Source organism: Larus michahellis, chromosome 3 (genome assembly GCF_964199755.1).
Source record: "Larus michahellis chromosome 3, bLarMic1.1, whole genome shotgun sequence".
Classification (NCBI taxonomy): domain Eukaryota; kingdom Metazoa; phylum Chordata; class Aves; order Charadriiformes; family Laridae; genus Larus; species Larus michahellis.
The window spans coordinates 91,666,657-91,682,069 of NC_133898.1; the positions used below are offsets into that span (position 1 = coordinate 91,666,657).

Consider the following 15,413-nt stretch of genomic DNA (forward strand, 5'->3'; position numbering starts at 1 on the left):
GCGCTGCCCGCGTGTGCGGGGCGCCTCCGCCGCTGCCAGGGCCGGGACAAAAGGCACACTGACACGTGATGGGAGACGGGCTTCATAAATGGGACCGGAGAGGGGCGGAAGGCGGGGGGGGGACGCGGCGGCGGCGTGTGCCGGAGCCGCGCCGGGCGCCCGGCGGCTCCCGCGCTGCCTCCCCGCGCCGAAGCGGCGGAGGAGGGCCGGGGGCGGCGGCCTGGGGGGGGTGGGCGGCACATGGAGCGGCGGCGGGGCGGTGGAGCCCGGCGCGCCGCCTGAGCCGGGCGAGCGAGGGCGGCGGTGGTCGGAGAGGAGGCGCCGAGGCGAGGGAAGGGAAGAAGGGGAGGCAGCTGGGGGGGGCGTTTGGAGAGAGAAGTCTCCCACCTCCTCCTTCCCCTCGCCGGCACCGCCTCCTCGGCGCTCCCCAGTGCCGGGGTGCCCGGGCGGGGCGGCGCTCCCGCTCCCTGCCGGGGGTCGGCGCGGCCGGAGCAGGCGGGGGACGCGGCCGGTGCCGTGCGGAGGGTAAGGACGGCGCGGGGCTGGGCGGGGGTGTGTGTGTGTGTGTGTGTGTGCGGGGGGTGTCCGTGTCCCCGGACGGGGTGTCCGGGGGCCAGGTAGCCGTCGTCCCTCTCAAAGTTTGTTGGCGGCGTTGGGTCCCGGGGGGGGGGGGGGGGTGACACCGCCTGCCCCGACGGCGGAGCGGCCGGAGGGGAGGCGGCCGCCGGCGGGAGCATCCCTCCCCGGGATCGGCGCTGCGGAGGGGGGCCCGGCGTGGGGGGGAAGCGCGGGTCTCCCCCTTGCCCCAGGCACGGGAGAGTTGGAGGGTGTCCCGGGGCCAGCCGGTGGCCCCGAGGTGCGTGTTTTGCTGCCGCCATCCCCGGGGCGGAGGACGGGGGTGGGGGGAGCCCGGCAGCGGGCGGGGGTGCGGGAGGCTGGTGGCGTTATGGTGAACACGCGTCTCTTCATTCTTCTGTGCGCGGAGCCGGCAGCCGCCCAGGTCCCCGCAGGACCTTCTCCGACACTCGGGAGGGGAGGGGGGTGCGGGGGGGTTTTCTCCTCTCGTCCCGACCCACCGGTGACGGTACAGCGGGTGGCACTCCGCCCGGTTTTCCCGTAGCTCTTTTCCTCCCCAAAACTCAACCCCGTTGAGGCTGTGCCCGAAATAAAAGGCGGTTCGTGATTTTGTGCGCAGTGATGTTCCGTTGAAAGATGTCACTTAGGCATCCAGCATCTTCAGAATATCCCAGTAGGTGTTTGGTTGGTTCGTTTGGTTTTGTCTGAAATTCGGAGGTCTTGAGGAGGGGGGAGGGGTGGGAAACAGGAGAAAAAAGAGTGAGCTTTTTAAACTTCACGCAGTGTTTGTCATGTGAAATCTTCAGCTGTTGAGAGATAATTCTGAGTAACCAGATGGGCTTCTTTTAAATGGGCATCTTTTTGTCTCAAAGACGTCTGCAAATCTCCATTGAGAACACCCCTGGATGAGGTATGTACCAAGCCTTTGGTGGGAGAGAGCTCATTACTGTGATTTCACTTTGATTAAGTAAAATGGTGTCAGAAGATGAAGTCCGTAGTTTTCCTTCTTTTTCTAAAATGATCATCAGTGTTATTTTCTGTGTGGCAGCAAATGATCATATTAACAGTTTAGGCGTATGTTTTCTTCTTTCTGAAGATAAAGGGACATATGTAACATAGACCCAGATAGCAAAATACTCTTTTCTTGAGTATCTACAAGTTGTTTGTTGGTTGTTTTTTTTTAAATGTAGCGTGGCTTTTTGAACCTGTTAAAGGTGTAGTAAAGGTTCTTTTTTTTTTCCTTAGATGTATCATCTTGTTTTCATTGTTATTGTTCACCTTTTCTTAAAGGAATATAGCATTCTCTGCTGGGGGTGGCATTGCTGTTCACATGTACCAAGATCATGCGAAGGATCAGAGTGATATTTAAAATGATATTTAATAACAAAATGTGCAACATTGCAAAAATTACTTGGGCGTGCTTAATTCTTTTTGGATTACACCTTGTATCAACTGCCAGTGTGGGTTTTCCCTTTTCGAGAAAGGAAAAAAACCCCTGTGACTATAGTAGGAATATTTATTATGCAGGCAGAGTTTATTAAATCAGCTGTAAAAGAAATGAACGTAACATCTTTAAACAGTTTAGAAGATGAATGTGTAATTCGTGATTTGCTTGAGGTTAAAATTAGTTTTGTAGCAACCAGGAACAGCTTTGCTTTATTTTCTGTTGGTCTTTGGAATGAGAGGCAGAACCATTTGAATAAAAACATTTTAAAGCAGAATTGATAAAAGCAATAATTGTTTGACTGAGCCAGCAGGCATCTATTGCTGGGGGAGGGGGGAAAAGTTGGCTAGGTAAAGAAATCGACTGTTTGCTGTGAATTTACCTCATCGACCATTCGGTGACACCTAAACCCACAGTAATCAAATCAAAATACCTACAAAACTCAAGGTGAAGCTGGAAGCAGGTTATAGCATCGTGAGGATGAGCTGGTGGGCGCCTTTGATCCTGGCTGTTGTTCTTTGGTGAATTACGTTGGCTCAGTTGCATAAAGGACCCCATTAAAGGCTTTCATGCTCTGCTGAAGGAATGGCAGGTCTTAGCCAATGCAAGCCTTTCTTTCCCTTTCTCTGTTCACAGGTTTCTGATTGGGCAACAGAAGTTTACAAATGAAATAACTCTTCTTTTTTTTTAAGTCATTTCTGACTTTCAGCCTTTAGTGTGGCTGTCCCAAAATGCTTGCAGACTCTCATGCCACTGGGAATTTTGGTGCTGAATGTGTTACGCACTAGAGAGGGAGAGCTGGGATGGCTTTCCTGTCTATTGAGTAGGGGTAGGTATGGAGATTAAGAGGCAAGAGAGAACCCAAACCTATATATTCGCTTAGTATTGCCTAATAATTTTGCAAACACGTTGCCATTCCTGGTTCTGCAGGTCTCACGCACTGTCTTCCACTCACCTGGTTTCTCTACTTCTGCTCATTTTAAGAGAAATTACTGTAACTTCTCCGATGCAAACTTTGTGACCTCTCTCTAGTCATGCCGCTGGCTACCTAGGCATCCGCAGATTTAATTTTTCTCAACAGTGATTGCTCTTCATTTCTTTGCGGTTGTCTATATTGGCTTTATCTGAGTCTCTTCCTGACGGTAAATGATTTTAGATATGTTTCGCTGCAATTTCCCAAATAGTTTAGGCTGTGTAAAATGATGCGTGCTCTACAAAACCACTCATTGACCATTTAAGTGAGAATTTGGAGATTTTTCTCTTCTCTAGCAGCAAATTCACACAGTCTGCTGCTGATTTAAAATATGTACTGCAGGCGACCCTAACACTGGGATTTGGCCAAGTTCAAAGCAGCTGTGCAGATGGACACAGAAGACAGAAGGCAGAGGGAAATAGACCCTTTTAATCATAACAAGGCTGCTCTTGTTTTCCTATCTATAGTGGAAATACATGCCAGCCCCTCGTACTTAAAAGCAAGCTTGCAAATGTGCCAGAATAGACAGCGACAGCATTTGTTATTAATGCAAAGTTAAAAATGTGACAACCTGTCTTCTCAGTACTGCTCTTTACATCTCCATTTCTAGACTGACACTGTACTGCTGCAGATAGTGCACATCTGATTACTGTCGGTGGGATAAGAATTCCTCCCCCCCACCCAGAACTCAGGCTCTTTAAAGTGCGTGGCTTTGTTAATGATCGCTGAAACCAGCCACGACCTGTCCTTTTGAAATGGTTATAATGACTTATAAATCAATTTCTCGTTAGAAAGAACTTTTTTTTTTTCTCCTTTTTCCCAAAGGTGCCATTGTTGCCCATGAAAAATGGTTGGGTTTGCAACATAAGGTTGGAGCACATTTTATTCTGCCGGTTGTGCCTCATGCAGGGGCATTATGGTGATGCACACACCAAGCCCGGTTCTGCCTCTCTCTCTTCAGTACGAACATCCCTTTTTGATGAAGCTACCCACATCCAAATTACAGATAAAATAGATATTTCACTACTGTGTGTGTTAGTATCTAATGTCACCTCTTATACTTCGGCTGGACTGTTGGTGAAACTGGATGTTTTATATGTTTCAGATGTCTTGTTTGTGTAGATCCAGGCTACATGACATCAAATAGTACCTCATCCTGTGTTGACCTGTTTTATGTCAGTTGTATATTCTTAAGAAAGGTGTGTTTACTCACTAAAAAGTACTGAGCAGGAGCAGTTCTGTAGGGAATACTGTCAGTTCCCTTTCAGCCCTCACTGGAGTAATTTTCGTTTTTTTCTGCATTTTAGGAAACCTTTCAAAGTTTGTGCTCAGGGGCTTGAGGGGCTTCCACTGTCCCGTTGTGGTGAATATCATGAAGCAAGCTCTCAGAAATCACTGCTTTTGGGCACCTCTGCTTCTGTTTTAAGCAGTGCAGTACTGGAGTCCTAGCCTACGCATGTACCTGGAAAAATAGGTGGCATAGGTTTAGAGCGTGTATATAGGCACCTATATGTATATATACAGGCAAAATAATTTTTACAGGATCTCAGTGACAGATGTACTCGTTTTAGATTCTTGCTTTTCCCCACGAAGGCTGTGTATAAGGGAATACAAAAAGATGCACAGCAGTCATCTTGCCTGTATTTTTTGTACCTACACTTCTAGCTTGTCTGCACCGGCACTGGGAATTTGAGTTTATGCGTGTCAAACACTACTGCAACATTTGTGAGACTTTGCGTAGTTGTTCCTCTAGGCATGTGTATGCGTTTTTGTATGTCTATCTGTAGGTTTATGCATATAAATATCTATATGTATACACATATACACAGAAATAAGAAGTCATAACTCACCCCCCAGTATCTTTTAACTATTTCTCCAAATCTGATGTGATATTGGTTGGAGTCTCTCTGCAATTTGTTGTTCTGGCTACTTGGATATCAGATTCTACTCTAATTCTTTCTCACTTCTCCTCTTCTCTCCCTCTCTCCTCTTTTTAAAAAAGAAAAGCATCTGCATATTTCGAAGACATGCACCATTGCCAAGCAATCTGGTGTAGTGGCTTAATATGCTGGCAAATAATTTCACAAGTTGTTTGTGTGTGTGAAGGCAGTATATTTGAATATCATTATATTCTGAATGTAGCTATGAAGAGAGTTATCTGAGCTTATTTAAATTTTATGAAAGGCCAGACAGCTCCAGAAATGAAAGAATGTTTTACATTTTTTAATTGGAGTGCATATTTTCATCCTTCGCTAATGCGGATGGTGTGGGACATTGTATTTACCAAAAGCCTTTCTATCCTAGCAGTGCCAATACTTGGTGGCCTAATCACAATTTTTAGGAGAAGCAGACTCCTGAGGACTGAGGCAGAAGGGATGTTGCTTTGCAATGTGTTGCTGACCTTCTGTGCACTGAATCCCTGCCGTCGCCTGTAAATCCCTCTTCCTTTTTCCCCTTTCGGCGTGTTTATCTGCTGTATGGGTCACTCAGTGGCTCCATTTGAGCACTCTTTCTTCCTTTCCACCTCCGAGGTCTGTATGCTGTACTTCATTTTCCTTAAGCAACTGGATTTTTATTAATGTTCCTGGCCAGATTTGCTCAGCTGATCTCTTCCGACTGTCCCGAGCTTGGTCCCATGTGTCAGTGCGGACAGCGCTGTCTTTTTCTGTGACCTTACCAAGGATGGCTTCTCCGAGCCCTTTGTGTCTTCCTTTGCCATTTGAATACAGATCAGAAATGGACTTTCAAAAGAGCAAGTCATCGCCTGCAGAACAGTGGGTCTGTTCTTTCTTTACGGTGAGATCAGAAAATCCCACTAGCTGTATCCTGCAGCTTACGCAGGTGTCTCTGAAGTTCGCATAGCTCAGAAGAGGAGGGAGGTTTTCGCTCGTGAGTTTTCTCCTTCGCCTCATCTGCTTTCCCCAAGCTGATCGCAAAGGGAATTCTTCTCTTTCCCTAAAATCTGCATCCCCTGCCTCCCAGGGGCTCCTTCTGCTTGGGTCTTTCTCTCTTACCTTTCCCCGGTTTGCTTCCGTCTCACCTGGGCACATCCTATTCCCTGGATGAGGACAGCAGTTACCTCTCCTCGCAATCCCCTTCACAACAGTCACTTAACCCACATTACCTTTGCTCTCAGCATCTCCTTGCTGTCTCACAAAGTCTTTGATTAAAACTTGTTCCAGCCACAGTTTGTTGGCGCAGGGAGGAGGGGGCAGACGTGCACTCTGTGCAGTTTATGAGAGTTCTCTCTGGAGCCTGATGTTTTTGCTACCTTTCTGTCTCTAATCCTTACTCTTTTAATAAAGTTCACTAATATTTTCTGCTGCAACAAATTCTTGACCTTTTTTGTTCTGCTCTAGCCGTTACATGGAAGCTGTTTTCTTGGAGTGGTTATATCTTTCTTTTTTTTTTTTTTAACTAATAAATGTTGTTTTCCCTCAGTTTCATCCTCTAGACATTACATTCTTCTGGGAACCTTTAGCATTTAGCATCCAGTGGAGTCTGAGTCTTTTATGTCCTGCTCTGCTCTTTCAAATGACTTCTCTCCCTTCAACTACACGTTGTGTGCTAAGCTGCAATCTCTTCTAGGTACTTCCAGGAGACTGGGTGCTCAGCCCCCATCTCTTTTGCACCTGGCTGGGCTTCTCTGTCTCCATTTAACATTTATGTCAATTCTGCTCAGCAGTAATAAGTGTCTGCACCTTTTGGCATTAGCGAATGGCTAGAAAAGAGGCAGGAAATAAAGCAATTTTTGTTGGAATATTGAAATCCAAGATAAACCCTTGAAAAAGACAAAGTTTGAGAGTTCAAAGTTGACCAGCTTAATGAGTTCCCTTCCATTTTCTTTAAAATATAAATACCATAGCATTGTATCAGACTTTCCGTATTACCTGTTCATTCGGCTTTATTAGGAAATGGCTCCTTAAACTGGAGTTGATTTTAAGCAAATACTGGGTCACTTCTTGCTTCACCGTTTCCCTTTCATCTGAGCCTTTCATACTTCAACAAACCTCATCATTCTTTCCCAAAACTATGTCTTTAAATGAAATAATTAAGATGTATAAAATAAACTGTAAAAGTTGCTAAAATCCCACGTTCATACCGTCTTTTTGTTAAGAAAGCCAACCCCTTCTCCCAAAAGCCAGGCAGACCAGGTAGCTGTAGTTTCCCATGAACGTGACCCTGATGGTCCCTTTGCTAGTTTGCGACTTCAGTAATTCGTCTTGTCTCTGACTTGGTAGGAAATGTGTGTGTAGGAGGTTGTATTTCACAAGCTGAGGGGTTTCGAGTGAACTCGGGAGCTTTGGGGGTTTTTTACAGGCAGATGGGGAACTGTCCCTGCTCTTCCCCTGCGGCTGGGTGGGATGTGGGAGACACATCCTTGGTTTGCTTAATTCAGAGAAAGGGCTTCAAGCTAAGCCTCTCACTTCCCAGGCGTGCACTCTGCCTGCTGGAATATCAGTTAGCGCCTTTATTTCTGGATGCTTAACTCTCGATCCAATGTGGAACAACTCAAGCAGTTTAGAGATGGGCAGCAGAACGGAGGGGCTGCCAGCATGCTCATCCGGCTGGCAGGAAAGCAAAATTCGGGTTCCTTCACCTGCACCAAGCAGAGCAGGACTTCAGCCTTGTTTTTGAACCTCAGATCGCGCGTAAGCCCTGGCTGTTTGGGAGATAAGACACAGCCTCTTTTTCTCTATGCCTGCAAATCACCTGTGCTAGAACTGGTGCATACATCTCACCAAGAAAACTTTGGAGGGAAGAAATTATGTTATTTCTTCTAAAAACAGTGTTGGTCACTGATTAACGCTCTGTTTTCCCCATTGTTTTGTTTTTGTTGTTCAGATCGTCAGCTGCTGGATGCTGGGTGGTGTCACATAGGGGTAGTTTGTCCCCAGATTAGAACAATCTGGCCTCTATCCTGCTAGTGTGCAAAGGGTATGTTCATTAACATAAGTAACCATGTAGCTGTGGTTTCTTGCTAATTAAGGCTCAACTTGCTGAAGATATCATCACGTTAGATAAGAACAAGATTTGGTTCAGTATGCGTGCCCTTGTTTACCCCATAGCTGATAGTGCCTTGCTGTAACTAGAAGAAGATAGCATCCCTCACTTGCTTCTCTCCTAGCATCAGTGCTCCTTCCCAATCCCTCACGCGGGGAAAATTCACGCTGAAGTGAACGCAAGTTTTCCTGAATTAGGAGTGACAGCGTATTTGCCGTTTATAGCCTAGGAGTAGCACAGTGTTGGAGATGGAGTAGTAAAACAGTAAATAGGGTAGGGGTAATGTTGCTTTCACATTCTCGTCAAGATGTGACGAGACGGGTTTTTTTTCTTGCTCGGTGTTACTGAGTCTTAGAGTGCCATTTCTCAGACTGTACATTTCTTTCTCCAAAGCTTAGAAACCTTGTTCTGTCCTCGAAGCAGTATTGTTCATCGCCATATGGGATAAGGTAATTATTAGCCATATAAATTTTCATTTCATGGGACAGTTCTAATTCCTGGAGGCCAGCAGTTATTATGGTAGATCTCATTTCTCTCACACTTTTTCAGCTGACTACACATGAGTATAAATTACTGCTGTTTCTCCTGCGGCAGTACTTTGTGGACCCTGTTTGGTAGGAGTCCAGTGTACTGGGTGCTATGCAAACTTATTGGAAGATAAAACCATCTGAAGGACTTACAAGCCTTTATAACTTGTTAGCAAGGAAAATGCATTTATATATTTTTGTGCATTCAAAAACTACATTTCAATTATACCTACTTGTCCTTTAGCCTGTTCTTAATTAGCTGTGGGTATCATAGAAGAAATGTATAGACATGGAGATCAAAATATTTTCTAAAATAGAAGCTAGGAAGGTTTGATTGTGGATTTCCCTTTCTTGTTTTTGATTCCTTTTCTTGCCCTGTCAACATTTTTGCAGTTATCAGTAGCATCATTGTATTGCTTGTAATTACTTTCTGAGGAAGAACGCAAATATTCACTGTTTCTATTCAGGCTATTAAAATTGCTCTATCAATCATCCTGGTTTGAAAATTTTAATAAATTCAGCCCTTTTTTTAGATAACTATAAAAACTTTCCAGCCCTCCCTCTCCCCCAGAACAGCAGGAGAAGATAGGTGGTAGCATTTTAATGAAGTCATGTTCTTGTTCCCCGAGTGAACTGGTCCTGTGGACCAGCTCGGGGAGGTATAATTCCCTCTGTTGTTACCAACCTTTTTTGCATTATCTATTATATATTTTATCTGAGGGGTCTTTATGTTCGGATAGCATCCAAGCTTCTTTTAAGGCTATATGTAACCACACAGTGGAGGGCAGTAGTAAGACTTGCCCCTTCAACTCTTCACTAATTCTTTTCGCTTTGAGGGCAAAACCTTTCAAAACTGTGTCTTCAACCTTCAGCTGATGTTTAACACCTCATATGTTTTGACCCCCGGTAAAGCAGGCTGGGAAAAAAGGGCTAGGGGAAGTTAAAATCAGGTCTCTGCAGATAGCTAAGTGGTCTGTTTGTAAAAGCCACTCCATCTAGTGGCAGTCCCTTTGCACAGCTGGTCTGGCAGTGCCCATCAACAGCCGCCGGTTGATGGGAGAAGAGTCTAAAATGGTGTTCAGCTATGGGTTTTCTGGTTTTGGTCTTCAAGATAAAAGGTGCTTCAAATTCTTATCAATTGTTTAATCCTTATCCGTAGTCATAATTCATTACTTGCTGTGAATTGCTGCATGCAGTCATGGAAATACACCAAAAATTTTGTGTGCCGGCGTCAGCACGGGCTCTTCCTCATCTTTAATCAATGTTTTGGTTCTTTTTAAAGCCGTTTTAAAATGACTGAGGTAGTAAGAGTTCATTTTAGGAAGGGACGAAGCTGGGAGCTTTGGAGACTCAAAGGCTCTGTTGGAAGAGTGGCTTTCGGCAGGGCAGGGAGGCTCTCCCTTGGAAGAACAGGGAGGTTCTCCCTCACTGCCACCCTGCCCACGAGGGAACCTTGCTGTGGCACAGAGCCATCACCCCAGCCCCGTCCAGAGAGGAGGGATCTGTGCAGGGGACCCTTGTCCGCTAGACAGGCTGTGAGAAGATCTAGAGTATTTCATGTAGAGATCTTAATGGGTCTCGGGCAATATGGGTTTGGGTTGCGTTGAAGCCAACTGCAAAGAGCAGTGTGGCCACGTGGAGTGGGGTGTCCCGTTCTCATGGCCAGTGCCTCCTCGCCGTGCCAGGTTCAGACAGAAGAGCTCAGAGCTAAAATTTGTGCGCCACTGGCACGTCCACCTGACCAAACAAAAAGACCGGGAACCAGACCACTGCTTCTGCCATCAGCTTTTTGGTCGATGTCAAATCATGCAACACCTCAGACTGTGTCATGGACTCTTTTGATAACCTCAGTGCCAAAGACCTCCGGTCTTGTTTTCACTAGGCAGCCGTGGAAAACCTTGCTGATCGCTTCAGTGGATTTCAGTATTGTAGCTTATGCTGGGGCAAGCTACTATCTAAATTAAAATAAACGAAATTCCAGTAAAGCGCAATTCCAGATCAGGCAAATGGCTGTTTTACTGCAACTTTAATAAAAATCAACTGCTACTTGAATAGGTGCATGCACACATACTGCTAGAAATTTCCAATTATGATATTCCCAGCAGCAAACAAAAACAAAATTAATGTCAGCTGCATCCCCCAAAGCCTAAACTACACCACTAATGAACTCCCAAGTACTCTCAAAGAAAACTCACTTTGCAGAGACAATAAGGTGGAAATTACTGTAATAATCTCAATGTAAAAATACAGAGGAAAAAAAAATCATTGAAATTCAGAGTAAGACTTGCCTCTCCTGATCCCATTAACCATGTTGTTAGCATAGCATATGCATGCATAGTGATATTGTCACATAACTCACTGCCACCTTCAAAAGAGCACGCAGGAATTCATGTTCTTTCATTTGTATTTCAAACAAAGGTAGAGGTTGCACGGTGGCTTCACCTTATTCTGAGGAAGTCTATACTTAACACGACTCCAGCAGCGACTAGCTACCTCATAACAATTTGTTTGTCTGTCTAGCAGAAGTGCTCAGTTGCATACAATTTTTGAAGCTTTACTCAAACATAATCTTCTCAACATGAGGCTGTGGCTTTAATCATTAAAATGGTTGTCTTTCTTCTGTCAGCAATAAGCTGAAATAACAGAGAATACCAAAGCCATCTTTATATGTTTGTAGAACTATTTAATTTATTTAAATTTTTGGGGGTAGTTTTTCAAGTGAATAACACATTCTTCACCTCTGGTTTTAAACTGATGTTATATTGCCAAGTTTAAAGTTGCCAGATTTCACCTGAAACAGATTTGTCAGTTGTCAGCAGGGTCATCTTTGCAATATGTAACATCTGCACATTCTACTAGGAATAGCTGTAAAGCACCTTCTGAAAGAAAAGTACCTGACGCATTAGATCATTGCTGTTCATTTTTAACGTGTGCTTCAGTGACATTGCCTTCCCTCGTTGCTCAAACTCTCAAAATTAAATTCATTAATACATTTTAAGATTGTCTGTCTAATAATTATGTTGTTATTTGCTGAGCAAGGTTGTCTGCAAAAGCTGAGACAGCAAGTGTCTGTGCCGTGTCTTAGACCTAAAGGGTTGTTTATACTCCTCGGTTGCAGCACCGGAGTTGCAGTGTCTTTTGGAGGTCTATGTCCGTATATTTCCTTTGTCACTCAATGTCCAGGCCTGCTGAATCAAATGGAAAACTTTGAACTCTGGAAGAAGTCTTGAGTGTTCAGGTGCCACGTGTAAGTGTAGTATAAATACCTCATCAGCCAAATGATTTCTGCTGCTTTTGGAAATGCTGATTTCTTCTGGTTTCAAGTATTGGCATTGTAGAGAGGAATCCTTTTCTTCTTTCTTTTAGTTTTCATGGGAAAACTGAGCTGTGGTACCTACTGTGCAGGTCTCCTCTTTAGGAGTTGGGGTGATCAGTACGCTGGATTTTGGCAGATAATCTCTCATGGCTTTTCTGGTCGTTTATTGTCAGTTGTGCAAAGTGAACAGGTCAAGTCAGTACAAGCATCTGGGATTTCTTGGGTGTCAGAAACAATTTCCTCTGTTCTAAAAGCATGAAAAAGCTCGGTTTTGCTCCTGTTGTGGTTGTAGTCATCTAGATGTCCCATAGCAGATGCAGAATAACCGTACCACACCAAACAATGATTTTGGCTCTTATTTACATTCACACCACTCTCTGCCACTCCAGCAGTGCAAAGGGGCCCTAAAGCAGCTGTTCAGTGCATGTTCAAGGCGTGTTATATGGGCAAAGTGATATAAAGGAGCACAGCATAAGAAGAGCTATAAGACCTGTTTTATGTGTTGATGCATGTAAGATGCTCAGATGCTGGTGAGGCTGCTCTTCCAAGGATACCATGACCAGGAGTTACACCCTGCAATTAATCACCATCCACGAGCAAAAGCTGGGCATGACGGGACTCAGAGACCACTGGCTACCTGGGGACCACTGCTGGGCTCCCCATTTCTGAGGGGACAGAATGTTTTTGAGGTTGTCTCCAATGTGACAAGTTACATTTCCGTGCTTCTCACAGGAGCAGTGGCTCCTGGTCCCTTTTGCTTGAAGTTTTGGTCAGAGCTGCACCCTGACCCAAACTTAGTGCCATTTTTTTCTAGGCAAGCATGAACTGCCCTGATTGAGGCTTCTGATCTACGAAGAACGCATCACCGATGTGCTCACTGATTTAGCAGTGCCGGTCACCTTTCCTGAAACTGCAGATAGGGCTGTGTAACAACCCACCTCTCCCATAGCGGCCAAACATCCCAGTTGCCTTGGTTTTCTTAGCAGAAGAAAAGAATAGAGTAATGAAGCTGCATCCAGATTCCTATATTTGTAGATGAAACACCTTGCTAATGAATTTGCAATAACAAATTCAGATGTTAGTAGACCTTGGATTGCTGTAACAGAGTAATGTGAATATACAGGCATACTGGGTGAACTGTGAAACTTAGAGTGCATGGCTCTTTCCTCGTTCCCTCTCTCTCGTCAGGTTTTCAAAACCCTCAGTGCCTTTTGAAAGAAAAGCAATGAAGGTGATGATTCAGTTTAATGTTGCTCCTACAGTGGCACTTGGTATTATCTCAATGAAGCAAGCCCAAGGAATATTGGTCTGCAAGGTACTTTGCAATCAGAAGCCAAGTTCAGATCTAGAGAAAGATATCTTTCTGGTGGAGCGGCTCAGAAGGCTTTGATGAGAAACGAAAATTACTTTCCTATCAAATACTCAATTCCCCACGCCTCTGGTTTTCGCATTACTTCTTAGTGTAATTCAGTTTTAGTGAAATCCAGGTGATTTCTTTCTAAGTGCTCAACTCGCCCTTGTTCCCGCAGGTGGCAAAGGCTAGACCTGCACCAAATACAAGAGAAAGGTTGATTTTGTTTGACACAGTTCAACTTAGTTGTTTGTGGAGTTTGTCTCCCTGTTTATCTTAATGAAGTCTGATCTTTTTTTCCTTCTAGGATTTCCTCCGATGCATTTTTCCCTCCCCCAAGTCTCTCTGAAACCAACAGGACTGGGGTTATGAAGTCAATCCTAGATGGCCTCGCAGATACAACTTTCCGAACAATCACAACAGATCTCCTGTACGTGGGTTCCAACGATATCCAGTACGAAGACATGAAGGGCGACATGGCATCCAAGCTGGGATACTACCCCCAGAAGTTTCCTCTCTCTTCCTTCAGGGGTGATCCTTTCCAAGAAAAAATGACTGCAGGAGATGATCCCCTGTTGAGCATTATTCCCTCAGATCAGGTCAACATCACAGAGTTTTACAACAAGTCCCTGTCCACGTTTAAGGATAATGAGGAGAACATACAGTGTGGGGAGAACTTCATGGATATGGAGTGCTTTATGATCCTGAATCCTAGCCAACAGCTGGCCATCGCCGTGCTGTCGCTCACCCTGGGTACCTTCACGGTCCTAGAGAACCTCCTTGTCCTGTGCGTCATCCTCCACTCCCGAAGCCTCCGGTGTAGACCCTCCTACCATTTCATCGGCAGCCTGGCTGTGGCCGACCTCCTGGGCAGCGTGATTTTTGTCTACAGTTTTGTGGATTTCCATGTTTTCCACCGGAAGGACAGCCCCAACGTCTTCTTGTTCAAACTGGGTGGAGTTACAGCCTCCTTCACCGCCTCCGTAGGTAGCCTTTTCCTCACGGCAATAGACCGATACATATCTATACACAGGCCACTAGCCTACAAAAGGATTGTTACCCGACCAAAGGCTGTCGTAGCGTTTTGTGTGATGTGGACCATCGCTATTGTAATAGCCGTTCTTCCTCTGCTCGGCTGGAACTGCAAAAAGCTCAACTCCGTTTGTTCGGACATATTCCCTCTCATTGACGAGACGTACCTGATGTTCTGGATCGGGGTCACCAGTGTCCTCTTGCTGTTCATTGTCTATGCCTACATGTACATACTGTGGAAGGCTCACAGCCACGCTGTTCGCATGATTCAGCGGGGCACGCAGAAAAGCATAATCATTCAGTCTACAGAGGATGGTAAGGTACAGATCACTAGGCCTGACCAAACTCGCATGGACATCAGGTTAGCCAAAACCTTGGTCCTTATCCTAGTCGTTTTAATCATATGCTGGGGCCCTCTCCTCGCCATCATGGTGTACGATGTCTTTGGGAAAATGAACAAGCTCATCAAGACTGTCTTTGCCTTCTGTAGCATGCTCTGTTTGCTGAATTCGACAGTGAATCCCATCATCTACGCTCTGAGGAGCAAGGACTTGCGACACGCCTTCCGCAGCATGTTCCCCACCTGCGAAGGAACCGCGCAGCCCCTCGATAACAGCATGGAGTCTGACTGCCAGCACAAACACGCCAACAACGCGGGGAACGTGCACAGGGCTGCCGAGAGCTGCATTAAGAGCACAGTTAAGATTGCCAAAGTTACCATGTCTGTCTCCACAGACACGACTGCTGAAGCGTTGTAAGGCAGAGACTTCTCAGCGTTGTGAGAAAAAGGAGTTAGTTTGAAAAAATAATATATTTAAAAAAAAAATCAACAACAGAGAAAACCAAACCCATGGCTTAACGTGTTTGTACCCTCCTGTAATATTTTTTTGGTCTGTCATTGTAAGCTGAGCAATGATTGTGTTAAGAGCATTACCATCAGCCACTTCTTCAGGTTTTACAATTAGGGATTCAAGCTAAATTTTCAAAAGTTTTTTTTCTTAAAAAGTGTTTACTGAATAATGATAAGTTTCCTGAAAGAGCACAGAGAAAATACCAGGTTAGCGGCGGTTCCTTTCGGGGGTGTGAAGAAAAATTGTGAAACCTAATTGAAAACTAATGCATCCTAAACCAATACCATCAAATAAGAAAAAAAGCCTTGTAATCATGCTGTTCATTTCAATGTGAAATGT

At 45.2% G+C, this 15,413-nt stretch overlaps 1 protein-coding gene across 7 annotated transcripts; it reads left to right on the forward strand.

Annotated features, from left to right (window-relative positions):
- Window positions 1-113: 113 nt before the first annotated feature.
- Window positions 114-15,032, forward strand: CNR1 (cannabinoid receptor 1). 7 transcript variants are annotated; one of them, XM_074581178.1, is made up of 3 exons: window positions 114-525; window positions 1,360-1,486; window positions 13,499-15,032. In XM_074581178.1, the coding sequence occupies exons 2-3, from the start codon at window positions 1,482-1,484 to the stop codon at window positions 14,979-14,981; spliced, it is 1,488 nt and encodes a 495-aa protein (XP_074437279.1). In that variant the 5' UTR covers window positions 114-525; window positions 1,360-1,481; the 3' UTR covers window positions 14,982-15,032. The 7 variants fall into 7 exon arrangements, with proteins under 7 accessions (XP_074437279.1, XP_074437284.1, XP_074437281.1 ...); XM_074581180.1 differs by having other exon boundaries at window positions 396-525; window positions 1,383-1,486; XM_074581182.1 differs by lacking the exon at window positions 114-525 and adding an exon at window positions 889-1,249 and having other exon boundaries at window positions 1,449-1,486.
- The last annotated feature ends 381 nt before the right edge of the window (window positions 15,033-15,413 follow it).